This window comes from Oryx dammah, unplaced genomic scaffold, assembly GCF_014754425.2.
Source record: "Oryx dammah isolate SB20612 unplaced genomic scaffold, SCBI_Odam_1.1 HiC_scaffold_10, whole genome shotgun sequence".
In the NCBI taxonomy this organism is placed as follows: domain Eukaryota; kingdom Metazoa; phylum Chordata; class Mammalia; order Artiodactyla; family Bovidae; genus Oryx; species Oryx dammah.
Window position 1 is genome coordinate 60545484 of NW_024070194.1, and position 15800 is coordinate 60561283.

A 15800-nucleotide genomic window follows, 5' to 3' on the forward strand; every position below is an offset into this window, starting at 1 on the left:
AAAAAGGAATAAAGAACACTCAATCACTCCATATGAAGGGGAAAAGAGGGGGGGGAAAGCAGGGTAAATAGGTAACACAAAATGAAAACTTAAGAAATAAGTCCAAATATATCAGAGATTATTATAAATGTAAAAAACAAACAACAACTTGCATGTTGGACTTCCCCTGTGGCCCAGAGGTTAAGAGTCCCACTCACAATGCAGTGGACTCAGGTTCGATCTCTGGTCTGGGAAGATTCCAGATGCCTCAAGCCAACTAAACCCGTGAGCCACAACTGTGCTCTAGTGCCTGCCAGCCACAACTACCGAGCCCACATCCTCCAACCACTGAAGGGCAAGCACCCTAGAGCCCATGCTGTGCAACAAGAGAAGCCACCACAATGAGAAGCCTGAGCCCTGTAACTCGATAGCAGCCCCCACTCACCGCTGGAGAAAGCCAGAGGAACAGCAACAAAGACACAATGCAGCCAAAAATAAATGATTTTAAAAACTTTCATGATAATATTCTTAGACTATATTAAAAAAAAAACAAGCTTCACTATATTCACAAGGATGTTCATTGAAACACTATCTGTGACTGTGAAAAATTGGAAAAATTACGACAGTCAATAAAGGAATTAAATTACAGTACATTCTATGACAGAATACTAAAAAGCAGATAAAAAGAATGAACTAGATGAGTTTATACGATGCAGCAATCTCACAAGCAGCTGTATCACAGAACACATATATAACATGCTAACATTCCTATACAATGTACTACTAGGTGGTGTTTATGGATATATACATGTAGTAAGAAGGATTAAAACATGTATGATGGCTCTACATATATAATGAAATATTACTCAGTCTTAAAAATAAGAAGGAAACCTTGCCATCTGTGACAACAACAGATGAACCTTGAAGGCATTATGCTAAATGAACCAAGTCAGACAGAGAAAAACAAATACTCTATGGTTGGACTTAAATATGGAATCCAAAAAAACAAACTCAGAACAGACTGGTATCTGCCAGCGGCAGTGAGTGATGGTTGGGGGAAATGGGTGAAGGTGGTCAAAAGGCACAGACTTCCAGTTTTAAGTGCTGGGGATGTAGTGGTGACTGTAGTTAACGATTCTGTATTGTGTACTTGAAAGCTGAGAGTTTATCTTAAAAGTGCTCATCAAAAAAAAATTACAACTATGTGAGGGGATGGATGTTTACTATAGTAATCATTTTGCAACATATACATATATCAAATCATTATGTTGTATACCGTTAACATTCCAATGTTACATATAAGTATAGCTCAATAAAACTGGCAAGAGAAATAGAGACTGACCCCACAGACACTAAAAGGGTAATGGCTGACTCAGACTGCAGAGAATTCAAAAAGTATTTAAACTCAATTTTTTAATTTATTGTTCTTTTTAAGCAGAAGGGAAGATCTGAGGCATATATGAAGAATGGGCATTTGTTCATTCTGGGTAGCAAACACACAGATACGCATTTTATGTTCTACTTTGCTCAGCCTATTTATGACAATCAAATGCATATTAACATAATTTGTGGAATTCAACATAAATGTATAAATAGTGTGGTTAAGTATGTTTCACACGCTTTTACAGATTTATAGTGATTTATGTGCATTACATATATTCAGTAAGAAAAAAACTTAAAACTGAAAGTATAATCCTAGATCAATCCCTAAAACCCTATTCATATCCCATCCACCAGTTCCCTCCCTAACAATGTAAAAAAGCTAGCAGGAACTGCAATAAAGAGAGCAACTAGAGAAAGTTACAGCTCAGTTCCTGGAGGAAAGGAATCATCTTTTCATTTACAGCCAGAAGAGCAAGCCCTAAATAATGCAAATCCTTAATGGGCTTTTGGCCATTTTATTTTTCTGTACAATCCACTTTCAACGTGTCTTCCAAGTAGAATATTTAAAAATCTAAAATATCCTCTCTCTGTATCTTATTAACACTGTACAAGTAGGTAAAATTTCTAATAAATCTCTTCAGCCTGTGATACTTAAGAACACATACACATTTAATATAAAAACAGTCATCAATGAGTGTTTTAACCTCTAAGCACTATGATTGCAGTTAATAAACAAGGAAATCCAATCAAAGTATTTATTCACTTGAGGTGAAATAAGCAATTCAAGTGTTTTTTTTTTTTTTTTTTTCGCAACAATGACTGCCTATGTAACAAAGAGCTTCCCTTAAAAACCAACCAAACTTTTCCTCAGTCACCATCTATTTTTATTTTCCTCTTTCTTTACTTCTTCGACATTTATTCTAACCCTGCAATCCCTACTATTTTCTACGCCCTGTAACAAGCGTTCTACCCAAAGCACGGAACTACAATTGCTGTCTCAAGAACTTGTCTTGGGACTTCAGCATCCCTGGTAGCAATGTACACTATCAACTACTCTTTAAAAAACAACTGCTTGTGTTGCTACTGGAACCTACAGTCCCCTCCTTTCCTGACAGTTCATCAGTCATCCTTGATAACTTGTTGTTACTCTCCCAAATGTGAATATTCACCATAGTTATATCTTCACTCTTCTTTACTAGAGTGAATATTGTCACTTGGTTCCCAATCTTCCTGCTATGCAGCTCCAACCCTAACTTGTCTTCATTACTTTAACCCTAAATTTCCAGTGAAACATCCTAGCATCATCAATACCAACATGCCTCTAATGGAACTTTCCTTACTCTTCAAATTTCCTCTCCATCCTCTATTACTATTAACAGTATCACTTTCCTAGAGTGTTCAACCATGACATCTCAGAATCATCTCTGATTATTCCCTTTCCTTCACGCCACTTCCATTTCTGTCATTTCCTCCTCCAAAATGCTCTCTCCCTTCCTTTCTACTCCCTTTCTACTCTCAAATTTTTATATAACAGCAACCTCAGTCTTTCAGTTTCTAACCTCCCTTTCAAAACCATTCTATATACAACCAAGCTATTTGAGTAAATACACCCCTTTATGGTTCTGGCTTTTCACTCCTCAGTATCTATGAGCTTGTAATTGCCCCTTCTCTGAAAAGCAAGCTATCCCAAATCCACAGAGATTTCCCTGCATCTGACCAACTCACCTCTACTCTCCGCTGCTAAGTCGCTTCAATTGTGTCCAACTCTGTCCGACCCCATAGATGGCAGCCCACCAGGCTCCCCAATCCCTGGGATTCTCCAGCAAGAACACTGGAGTGGGTTGCCATTTCCTTCTCCAATGCATGAAAGGGAAAAGTGAAAGTGAAGTCGCTCAGTCGTGTCTGACTCCTGGCGACCCCATGGACTGCGGCCTACCAGGCTCCTCCATCCTTGGGATTTTCCAGACAAGAGTCCTGGAGTGGGGTGCCATTGCCTTCTCCACCTCTACTCTCTAGCTATGACTAACTAACTCATCCAGAACTAGAAAAGCCAAGACAGTTTTTTCCCCATCAAAGCAACATGAGATTCAGACTGAAATTCAGTCTCTTGAGACAGGACTGAAGTATGGCCATCATTCACCACAGGAGGCAACAATACAACATACTGTGGTTGAGAGTTTAATCGCAGCCCAGACTCCAAGTAGGTACGTATTTCTCTCAAAACTACTAGGTCTTTATCTGTGAATGAGAATAACAAAAGGGTATCTACCTCATATATTTGACAGGATAATTAAAGAAGATAATTGATATAGAACATTCAGCACAGTATCTGACAGTAAGCAATAAAAAAAAAAAGTTATTGACAGAGTAACTAGCAGAGAAAATCTGTAGAAAGGAAAAGAATTAAGCAGATACACAGAGAAAACCAAAAATAACATTAAGACTAATTCAATTCCCATTCTAACTCATAGATTTATTTTCAGGCTAAGTTTCTTGGCTACTATATCCTTTTAACAAGAGAATGCATTTAAGTGTATATATATGAGTATATATTTAACTATATACATATATAAAACTATGGCCTTATAACCCTACCTTTTATAACTGTACACTATAAAAATTCAGAAAAGACTGTGCCTATTCTTTAATTAATGACCCCCATATCGTGCCAAATAAAGCTTAAATAAAACAAGTCTTCCAATGTACCTTTTAAGAGATACCTTATTCACCTGGATATCCTGACCATGACCTCAGAGAGGAAAAAGGCATAGAAACAGGCAAGAAATGGTATTTGAGGCAAATAATCCTGGCATTTCACCCCTCCCATTCACCTCTTTATCCTCCCCCTCTTGATACCCACTTTCCTATTTTCTCATCTTTCTCTGGCCGTGAAACTACTATGTCATGCCGTGGAAGAGCCTTACCTTACTGTCATGTTTACTAACAAAGTAAAGCATAACTTCCTTTGTGTGGTGACCCATCAACCCCAAACCATAAAATGTTACGGGGGGGGGGGGGGCGGTAAATCTATACATAAATTAAGTCCTGAAATTTTTACAATTAATTTCATCCTCCACTTGCTAATTTCCATTTCTGTAATGTTAGAATAACTATAACTCTGCTACAGTGCATTCTCACACACAAACACCACATATCAAAACAGACTAGTGCTCTGATTTCACAATCCTATATAGGCTACTCAGCCATTATTTCTGCTCATCGAAAATTGCCCAGGCAAAATTAAAAACCTCCATTCTTGCTCTCCATGTAGGTAGAGAGGTTGAAATATTTGTTTTCTAAGTTCTGTCAAATTCTCTAGTCAATACCAAGAGGAAGAAACCACCACACTGCAAATGGTAATACTTTCATATGATTAATGAAGATAAAATCTATTCTTCCCTCATATTTCTAGAAGTTCAATTGGAAAAATGCTTTTGGCCACAAAGAATAAACATTTCTCTCTCATTCTTACAGAAGGTTTACAGAAGTGTTCATAAAGAAGGTTAGACAGCCAAGTTAAAAAAAAGATTTTTATGCTGCTTTGCCAAAGGGCCTGAATACCTGAAAATACTGAGCAAAATTAAACTATACATGTACAGATGTAACAAAAAGAAATATGAACCACTAAATACTAATGGGTTTTTTTTTACTCCTTAAACAGAACCTAGCAGAATTTTCTCAGTATAACTTACGTATGTCTATTGCCATTATGTTCCAACCATGATTAGCCAATTTAACCAGTAGGCAGGGCCAATAAAGCCAAAATACTTTATATTTTATCCTTTCTAAGTATCCATCAATATGCAGTTCAATTTGGTTTTCAGATCTTATAAAACCAGTTTAAAACTGCAAGTCAATATTTGGCCCAAATTCAATATCTGAACAAGACTGAAAACCCTTCAAACTGAAATCTGAGTATGTAGCATCCTAAGCTACTCACTGAAGTATTTTAAAGTTTTTGATAAACAGTCCTTACCACTCTGGCCGCTCTCTCCTGAGATTCACATTTCCTGCAAAACCATGGTCCTGTGGGTACTTGAACAATGCCATAGCAAGCTGTTGGAAAACAGAATGTTTGAAAATAAGTTAAAGGTTGAATAACTATGGAAAATCAAATATTGTATCAAAGCCCTATTAAATACCTCTGAAACTATTCAGGTAAACCAACTGCTTTGTAAAAAACTAAAATATGTTATATTTATGTTTATCATTTATCACCAAGTTACAATTATGACATTTTAAATATCAGAAAGATAATCTTTTGCTATTTCATTTCAAAAGAATAAACATCACAAATCTTATTCTTTTACAATAAAAATATCAGATAAAATTTAACACGTTTTTACATAAACTTATTATTCATTTCTATAATGACATGAATATTCACTAATTCAAATTCATTAATTCATTTCTATATCCTAAAGTTTAAATATTAAGCATTTTGAATACATGAAAATAAAAATTATTTTCAAATCACCTTTCAAAATAAACAAACTATTGCAGGAAATGAAATGAAATGAAATGTTAAAAGTGAAATGCTTCTATTTAAATAAAATGTCCAGAATAGACATTTGCCTGTCTATACAGAAGGTAGATTAGTGGTTGTCTAGAACTGGGGGAATTGGAGAGATATGAGGAGTAACTGTTAATGGCTCCAAGGTTTCTTATTAGGGTGATGAAAATGTTCTATAAAACTTCAGTAACGAATCCAAAACTGTAACTATACTGAACACCATTGAATTGTACATTCTAAGTGGGTTAACTGCATGGTATGTGAATTATATCTCAATAAAGTCATAAAAAAACAAACCCTGCAGGTTTTTTAATAATGTATAATGTTAATGTTTCAACAAGTGATGTGAATGCATATCACATATCTAAATCACAGTCTAGTTACTTTAAAAATTGTTTCCATATCAACATTTACTTAACTCAAAGTTTAAAACTTGCCAAAAACCGAAAAGACATTAATAATCCAATTGACATTTTCTCAAATGAACCTGCTCAGAGGAAACATGGAAATACATCAAATATTGGAAGGCATTTAAAGAATATAAAATCAACACAGATTTCTAAAACTCCAAAAGCTAAACTTAGAACCCCTATTAAAAGTGGTATTCATTTGTGTCCAGCTCTTTGTGATCACATGGAATTGTAGCCGGCCATGCTCCTCTGTCCACAGAATTCTCCAGGCAAGTACACTGGAGTGGGCGCCTTTCTCCAGGGGCTCTTCCCCACTCAGAGATCAAACCTAGGTTATTCTGCATTGCAGGCAGATTCTTTACTGTCAGAGTACCAGGGAAGTCCCAACCCCTTTTAAAAGGTATGAGTAAAAATATTCTATCAACCAAGTAACTGGCGGTCCAGTAGTTAAAACTATGCCTTTTAATGCAGGGGATGGGAGTTCGATCCCTGATCAGGGAGCTAAGATCCTACGTGCCTCCTAGCCAAAAAATCAGATCATAAAATAGAAGCAGTATTGCAACAAATACAATAAAGACTTTAAAAATGGTCCACATCAAAAAAATCTTAAAAAAAATACAACGTAAGTGCCCAAAAAAACTTCTATTTTAATTCAGAGTAAATTTTCAGTCATAAATAAACATTTTCTAAATTGGGAGATGAGACTAGTTAGCATCATTTATCACCCAAATTCATAAGAAACACCTCCACAAGTAGCAGTGAACACTACAACAGAATATACCAGGTTCTCAGACCTTCAAATCAGTAGTTTCAATTCACATTTGTTTTCACTCCTTAGAAAAGTGAGGTGTGCAACTGCGCTTCTTTGAAAGAACTGGGAATAAGTGCATCCTCAGATTAGGTTATTTACTACCTCCTAAATCTCCATTCCAGTTCTGAGATTCCCATTCTATGGCTCAGGCTTTCTCTCGTTGACTAGCGTCCAATACACTACTAAACAACATCTGCATCAATCAATGCCAGATTCAAACACGGCAAGGGGCGCAGGCTAGTGCCTAACAAGAGGAGTACAAGAACCACCAAAAAATTACCTAGGTTTTTTTCCAACCTCAATTCCTTACCACCTGAAATGGAAAAAAACAGAAACTTCCATGGCCAGAAAGCTACCTTACTAGTGTCCTTGACCTTTATCTACATTCCAAAACTCACCGAATGGTCACACCCCAAAATAATACTAAGATGCTCCCCACGTTCCTGGCGGCACCGCCACCTCCTCTTCTGTCCGGTCACTTAAGCTGCGGAAGCGGCCCGAGGCAGCCATCCGGACAAGCCTCAGCCTCCACCCCGGCAACTCAGCGCAGCTCGGCCCAGCCGCTCCAGGGGGCGGCACGACTGCGGCGGCCGCCTTCCGCCTCTTCTCTGCGGGAAGCGCCAGTCCGCAGCGGCGGCGGCAGGGTCTGGGCCAGAAACCTTGGGGTGCGCGGCAGCCGGCGTCCTCCCCTCTGCCCCAATCTAGGGCCGCAGGGCAGCCCCCGAGGCCCCTGACCCGCCCCAGCGCAGCGCGCCCGAGCCCGACTCCATGGCACAGGAAGTCTCCAGACACTGCGGCAGACTGAGCGGCGGGAGGGGGAGGGGGCTCCACGCTTCCCAGCCCGCACCCACGGCCGCGGGGCGCGCGCCCGGCCCCCCGCACCCCTTCGCCGCCGACCCCCGCCTCCTGGAGCCCGCAGAACCGCGGCTCCGGGCGCAGGCGGCGGCCGAGTGACACTTGAGAGAATGAGCGCTGGATCACATGACAGTGCAGGCCACACGCACTTTCTCCCACATGCACAGCCCACACCCCCTCCGCCCCGCCGCGGACCCTCAGTCAACCCTCTGCCGCGGAACGGGGCGGGGCGGGGGGAGGGGCGGGAGGAGAACTGGCAGTTGCTGCCAAGGTGGGGGAAGCGGTGACGGTTGGGAGAGGCCGGGTTCGGCCCGGCGGGCGGTTGGGTGTTTACCTTGATGCACCGCGACGCTGCAGCCGTGCCCGTCGCAATAAACCAGCGGGTTTTCGGCCCAGCCTCTCTCGTCTGAGCAAACGCAACAGCCTCCAATCATCTCCTTCATACTATGGGAGACCTCGTCCTCCAGTGACACGGGCCGGTCGCTAGAGACCATCTAAGAGGGAGTTGGGGGGGACCATTAAAAAACACATGCAAGCCAGTGAGTGCTTCCCCCCGCCCCGTACAGCCCACCGCGCCCCTGCTTCCTTCCCCGCGCCCCGGCCCCCCGCCCGCCGCTCGGCCGCTCGCTCACTCGGGCTTTGCCGCTCAGTCACTCACGTTCCGCACAGGAGTCAGGAGCCATGTCCTTGCTGACTCCCCCCACCTCCCCTCCACCGCCTCCTCCGCCTCCTCCTCCTCGTCGTCTTCCCTCCCCACCTCCACCCGGCCGCTAACGCTGGAGCCCGGAGAGGGCACACATAATCAAGCAGGCCTCCGCACAGGCGCACTGGGGGGGGCTCCCGCTGGGCCAGGGGCAGCGAGGGAGGGGAAGGGGGTTGCGCTTCCTCCTCCGAGCGTCACTCAGCGTGCGCGCCCGCCCGGCGGCCGGCGTGAGAGAGCAGGCCCGGGAGAGGCGAGGCCTGCGTGCGCGCCGCCGCGCCCGACCGACAGCCCAGGCCGGCCTCCCGGCCCTTCCCCTCTCCCGCGCCTCTCGCATCCGCGGAGGTGTGCGGCGGAGGGGCGGGGTCTAGCGGAGCCGAGCGGAGCCGGCGGCGCGCCGAGGCCGGAACAAGCCAACTGGAGGGCGCGGGGGCGCGCACGCGGGGGCGGGGACGTTGGGGCCGGCCTTCTGCAGCGCTGGCCGCGCGGGTTGCGTGTGCACGTCACGAAGAGGCCTCTTTGGGAGGGAGGGTAAAAAGGGAAGATGCAGAGAGACGAGAGGGGAGGCGGGTTTTGTCAGAGTAGCTGGAAGGGACTCCCCGGAGGCATCTGAAGACCAACCTGCCAGCCTTTGCCTCAAAAACTGGCCCGAGGGTAACAAGGGTTGGGCAAGTCGGTCGCCTTTCCAGAAGGGCGCAGTGAAGCATGGCTTCCTGCAGTTGGCCGCACGAACTTCACTGTATTCCCGCAGCCTGTCCACCCATTAAATTCACATCCTGGGCTCTACCCAAAGTTCACCCAGTGAAAGTGCCACCAAGTCTGCCGCCCATTTACACACCACATTGGCCCCAGCGACAACTGAAAATCGATCGCAGACAAGATCAAAAGCCTAAGTTAGGGTTGTAGCCAATGAGGAAACAACACCTGTAGTACCTACCCTCAGCTTGCAGTGTAAGAGTACAAATGGTTGTTAATCAAACAGTAACAATATAATGTGAGGATATGGAAAATGCAGTTTGAAGGAACCCAAGTTCTAGTCAGTCACCAAATAATAGCTAACACCACAGGACAGTGGGGTTCTTTCGATTGAGAATTTCTCTGATCTGGCTCTGTACTTCAAATTTAGTCTTGCAAATTTGTCACTTTTATTAAGGTCACTTAAGTGGCAGAAAGATGGGAGCTTACTGCTCACAAACAAATAGAAAATGGATCAGGCCTATCTGAACAGATTAATTAGCTGGATATTGCGCAGTTTTGAGCTGTGAGATCTCCCACTGTTGCCCTACCCGCTATGTATCCTGTTAGACCAATATTGATTTTAGGCAACAACAAAAAAGTGTCTAATTATAAGTGTAGCATGAAATAGGAATATAGATTGTTTAAATGACAAGCATAGTTAGAAGGCAAATTCATGACTTTGATGAATACCTTGCAGGTAACAAAATAACTGTTTATCAAGGGTTGGCAGTATCATGTGAGGACCTAGAAAATGCAGTTTCATAAGTGCTAAAATATGAAGGAACCCAAATTATCCTAGTCAGCAAAAGATAATGGTTTAAGCTCTAAAAGCATTCCAAGTGTTCTCATGGAGAAAAGAAAAATGGCGGCATGGCTGCTATTTCCATTTGAAATTAATTGCTAAAAATCTGTTTAAGAATTATAATATCTGTAATATAGTGCAGGCATATATTAGCAAATATATTCAAACACCCTCAAAGCTAAGTGAGATAGCTACAGTAATGCAAAACTTTCAAAATATACACTGAAAAGACAAAAAAATGAGAATTCAGTTAGTTATATTAGTGCATTTTTAAAAGGTGATTACAAGATTATATAATAAAATATACCTTTTGGAGCTTATGGTAATAATAGATTTCCGACCATATAAGAATGATATTCTTAAAATGCCATTGATATTTTTTAAACTAAAATCACCTTCAAACCAATCTATACTGTTTCATATATCTCTACCATATATCTTATTTTTACCCCTTTTTAAAGGAAACCAGTCCAACATCCAATTTCTGCTCAGGTTCAGACTCCTAATGAGTAATTTTTAGTTAAAATCAATTTGAAACTTCCCTTTTTGAAGACTGCAGTCAAACCTTAATGCAATAAATTATTTAAAAATACATTCATTTTATTTTGAATGCATTGGAGCTCAGTTCTTGTGATAGGATTAATGTATATATAAAGAATGATAGGTATTTTACTCTATTCTGTAACACTTAATCAAAGAAATGCAGGTAAACACTTGTCATTTTCAAAACAAAATTTAAAAAATCATTTGTAACATTTTTGAAATTTAGACAAATAGAGAAAATGTACTATTTCTTAAGAACAGGACTTTATATAAATAGTAGCATCTAAAGCAGAAATTTTACTAAAGATGTACATATAAATGTTCACAAAATGTAAATCAGATTATTTAAAACTGATATTTAACATTAAATGTTGGGTTATGGAAATTGTAACAAAAAACATAGAGTATAAATAGTTTATTCTAATTTTAACTCATGTACTAGATATAGAACTTTTTATGTTATACATCAAAAGTATAATATTTAATATACTTCTATAAAATATTAGGTGACAAGGAAGAATAACAGACATTACAAAGTAGTTCAGAGATACAGTTAATTATTAATTCAGCAAGTATTTATTGAACATTTACTGTGAGCCAGGGAACATTTACTAGATACAGGAAATATAGCAGTGAGCAAGTTACATCCGTCCTTTGTGTGAGATACATATGCATGTGTTTGGTTGAATATGCTAGTTCTCATACCTCAGAATGGATAAAACTTATAGTTTAATTGCCAGAATTGCTAAAGTTCAAGTAAGTTTCTGGAAAAACATGGTAATTGTAAAAATATAAATAAGTTCTCAAGATTTATAAAATAACTTCACAGAAAACTACAATTTCAATCTTAAAATAGTTATCCTTTAAATCTGATTTCATGTTCTCAAAATATCCTTTGAAAACATATATCCAGTACCTGTAGAATAAAACAAAAGCCTGTGGTCCCAGTACACTTCTTCACATAACAGCAACAAACTCAGTATTGGCTAATCTATTTCTCTGAACTAATCATCTGAGGCAAACCACAAAAAACTCAAGTAAAGTATTTTATGATGTAACCTCTAACCCTTCTATAATGGGAAACTACATTTTCTTCCTGTATGGGTAATATATCTTCTTATAATTTTCTTTATTCCTCAACCTAGTCCCCAAATTTTTGGATTTGCTTTTCCATAATCATTTATATTAGATATTTATGAACGAAATATTTAAAACCAAATTTGGTTCCTAGATTAGTACTGCTTATATGTATCTCCTTTTTAAAGTTTTATTTGCCTTCTGTTATTTTCCTCATGTTATGTTTAGTCTATTATATCTATTGTTGAAGCATATTTCTTTAATGAGATATAGAAATTGAAATATATTTCTATAATATCAGGACTAAATACACGTCTCTTAACTCGGATTCTTAACTTCCATAAAGTGTTTAAAATTCAGTATTGACTTTGATACTAAGGTTTTTAAACAAAAAGCAATTATAAGAACTCATTCATCTGCTAAACATCATCAGAAACTGTAATTTTCTTTCTAGATAAACTAGTTGGAAAAAGCAATAAGGCAATTTCTTATGATTTGCACAAACTTTAAAATATACCCTCTTTTAAAAGAATCAATGTATAAAATTTTGTTTTGCTCATTGGTACCTCAAATGTAATACTTTACATGAAAAGTTTATGAGTCAAATATTTATGCAAGTATGATTAAAATGTTGAGGTATTTCTGATACTAGTTTTGTTATTTATCTCACAATAAGTGAGCATTTTATCTATATAGGTACAAACCCACACATGGCACCTGTATCATGGACTACTATCAGAAATTTCATTAAAAAATATTCATTCCAATTATGCTTTAAATTGATAGTCCATTAATGGCTTTGGGAAATTTTCACTTAATGAAGCATATTCATTAATCTTACTAGGTGATTTTTTTTAAACTCAGCATACCACCCTAGCGAGGAGTGTCTTGTATGCACATAGTAGGCCTACAATAAGTATTTATTTAACGCACAATATTGGTGTTTATAAGCCAATTGTAGTCTGAGCTTTATTCTTCAGAGCAAGGCAAGGCTTTCTTTTCTATGTGCAACTGAACTAAAACTTCTAAGTAATGAGAAATGATTAAGAAATTTTCAGATAAGTTGGTTTATTTAAAGGTTTTCAACAGTTGAAATTCATACAGATGAAGCGTTTTTATTTACCCGGTAATTTAGAATTGTCTATATTTAAACAGTCCTCAAATGTTAGCCACCTCTCCATGTAAAAGTCATCATTTTCTTACAAAACAGACCCTAACTTAGAATCAGTCATAATTAATATTATTGTTAGATATACTTAATTATTTAAAAGTTTAGTTAGGTAATTCTGAAATTTAAATTGCATGTAATCTAAATTTTAAAATCTTTCTAAGAATCAAGGCCTAATATTTACTTTAAAGGGTTTAGTGTGGTTAATCTTGTGTTTGGCCTCAGAGCTACTCCTTTGCTGTAAAACTGATATCCATTGGCTGTATTTACATTTTTGGGTAAAACACCGTGTAATTACCAACAGAAAAATATATCTAAAGGATGCCTGTAGATCTGCTAGGCATTACATAAACCTCAATAACATTTTTAGAATCGCACTATTTTTTTCCATGATGCAATAAGACTTAAAGGTGTTACACTTTTGACTTTTCAGAGTATCATCAATATAACCTAAGGGCAGGAGTGTGAGGTCCATGTTCCCATTTTTTAACTGACACTGAAGATTTGCATTTCTGTTATAATTATAGTGTGATTAAAGTGACATATTTAAGTGTCTGTTTATAGGATACAATAAGGTTATCTGAGTGAAAAGATTCTGGACATAGAAAAGAGGAAAATCAGTTTCTGAAATGGAATAGAACCTTGCAAGAAATGAAACATATCTGGGACTTTAAAAAAAAGAAAAGGAGAATCAGAAATTAAACTGAATTTCTAAATACTCTTTGGACCAAAGATTACTTTTTAAGATTTAAATGTTTTCCTCTCTGAAAGGGGCCACTGCTTACCAAATCCAGAAACAAGCCCAAGAATATGTTAATTAACTGCATTGTGTCCCAGAAAGAAAGAGGTTGACAAATTCATTTTTTTATTCCTTCAATCAAGAAAATGTTTGCCTAGTACATCTTAGATTTTTTTAATCTATAATGTGTATATTTACCTCTTGAAATTGTACAGTAACAGTGCCAAAGACCACCATGGCCCCATAGGGTGAATCTTATGAAGCTTAACATTCCTGGCGAATTAAACACACAAGACTCCGATCACTTTTTGTCAGTCTTTACTGTGGCACGTAAGAGCCAAACTGTAGGTAATTTTTATATGGTGGCAATTTATCCTAATTAAAAAAGCAATGATCTTGGATGCAAGCACAAGTGAAAAATATGACAGAAAACTAAAGAAAGGTATTACAAAGACTGACCTGCAATGCTACTTGTCCCTCTCCATCCCCACCCCCATTCATGCCCCTTTTTCCACCCATTTGTTGTTTTTCTCACAAGTATATCATGACTTGTAACATTTTTTAAATTTAAATAACCCCCCTAAATGCCTAAAACACTAAAAGATGTAAAAAGATTCATCATCTACAATCAACTATGTAGCAGATAAACTTATAAAGCTATTCTAAATATTCAGACTTATAAATGAAAAATGTAAATTGAATCCAAGTAGCTGGGGAGGGGGACCATGGGAGGATGAGTGTGGAAGGACTGAACAGATTGAGGATATCTAATTTCAACACCAATTTTTTTTCTGTTCAAATCTTTCCATAGTTACACTTCCAATGATTTCTTATATAAGAATTTCTCCCCATATTTCGAAAGAATTGAATGGTTTCCTTGAGGAAATGCAAGTTTAGGAAGAAGAGTCGCATAATGAAACTGTTAAAATGCAAACCACTTCTATAGCATTTCAAATGCAAAATCACAACCACTACTACCTTTAACTGACTCTTAAGGGTTCTTTTCAAACAGATGCTATTTATGAACATTATCTGTTAACTTCTTTCTTGTAATTCAAAACTCTTATCAAATGATGTTTTCATGATGACGTGTAAATATAATATTCTATTAGAGATCAATTCTAATTGGTTTTTAAAAATCCACCTTGGGAAACCAGTGCTGTATAATACATAGACTAGTAATGGGCATTTTACAAGGAATTTCCGCAAAGTCTATTATAAATCTAAGTCGAAATTACTCTCTTGCCCTAGTTAGGTTTGAGCAAAAGAATTGAAATTATTTCTTCATGAGTTTTAAGGCACGATGACTTTACTCTTGTCTTCAAGACTTTCGATCACTTGTTGGAAATCTTCATTTTTTAAAACTGTGACGCTTGCCAGAAATATTTTTTCCACATACCTCACAAAGGAAAACAGGCAGAGTTTCGTAGGTGTCTTTCAGTTCTTTCTAAAACGTGTTATAAAAGCAAATGACACGTTTTTCCCTTATGAATTTCAGTGTTATTTTGAAAATGCACTTCACGTTAAGAATCCAAGCCTGTTTTTGTTAGGGGTAGCTCAACCCAGCCTTTTAAAACTAAACTCCTTATATACAACAAAGAACTGAATAGTAACAAACAGCGAAACGTGATTTTCCGAACTCCTTTGAAACCCGACATTCATTTTCGAATCCATACATTTAAAGAGATTTAAAATAGGATATCATAGGCTCTAACTCTCTGGATCCAGAAAAAAAAATTTTTTTGCCCACATTTGTCTCTATCCAGCCATCACTTTACAAACATATCTATGCTGCTTCCCCTCTTTTCGTGTGGAGTCTCAGGCTTGCCCAGCTTCCTCCAATTTAGCGGCACGTTGCAAAGCCTCCTTCCTACGCGGTCTGGAGTTGGGAACCCCTCGCCAGCCGACACTGATCATAAAACTTGCCGACCCGACCCGGCCCGAGCCTTTTGCAGTTCGGGGAGCTGGGGGTGGGGGCAGAGTCCGATCTCGGGACCCCTCCCCCGGGAAGGACGCGCTTGGCGAACTGCTGCGCGGCGGCCGAACAATGGGGGCGGCCGGGCGACCGGAGCCCGACTCCAG

At 39.0% G+C, this 15800-nt stretch overlaps 1 protein-coding gene across 4 annotated transcripts in view; it reads right to left on the reverse strand.

Moving 5' to 3' along the window:
• The window catches only part of MLLT10 (MLLT10 histone lysine methyltransferase DOT1L cofactor), a 215874-nt gene extending 206885 nt beyond the window's left edge, over positions 1–8989 (reverse strand). For all 4 annotated transcript variants that reach the window (XR_005722521.1, XM_040248590.1, XM_040248589.1 and 1 more), the window contains exons 1-3: positions 8584–8989; positions 8286–8445; positions 5339–5418 (exon numbers count right to left, since the gene is read on the reverse strand). Coding sequence is in view for 3 of the 4 variants with exons in the window: in XM_040248590.1 (XP_040104524.1) it covers positions 5339–5418; positions 8286–8445 (240 nt within the window). In the remaining variant the exon portion in view is untranslated. The remainder of the gene's footprint in view (positions 1–5338; positions 5419–8285; positions 8446–8583) is intronic.
• Between the last annotated feature and the right edge of the window lie 6811 nt (positions 8990–15800).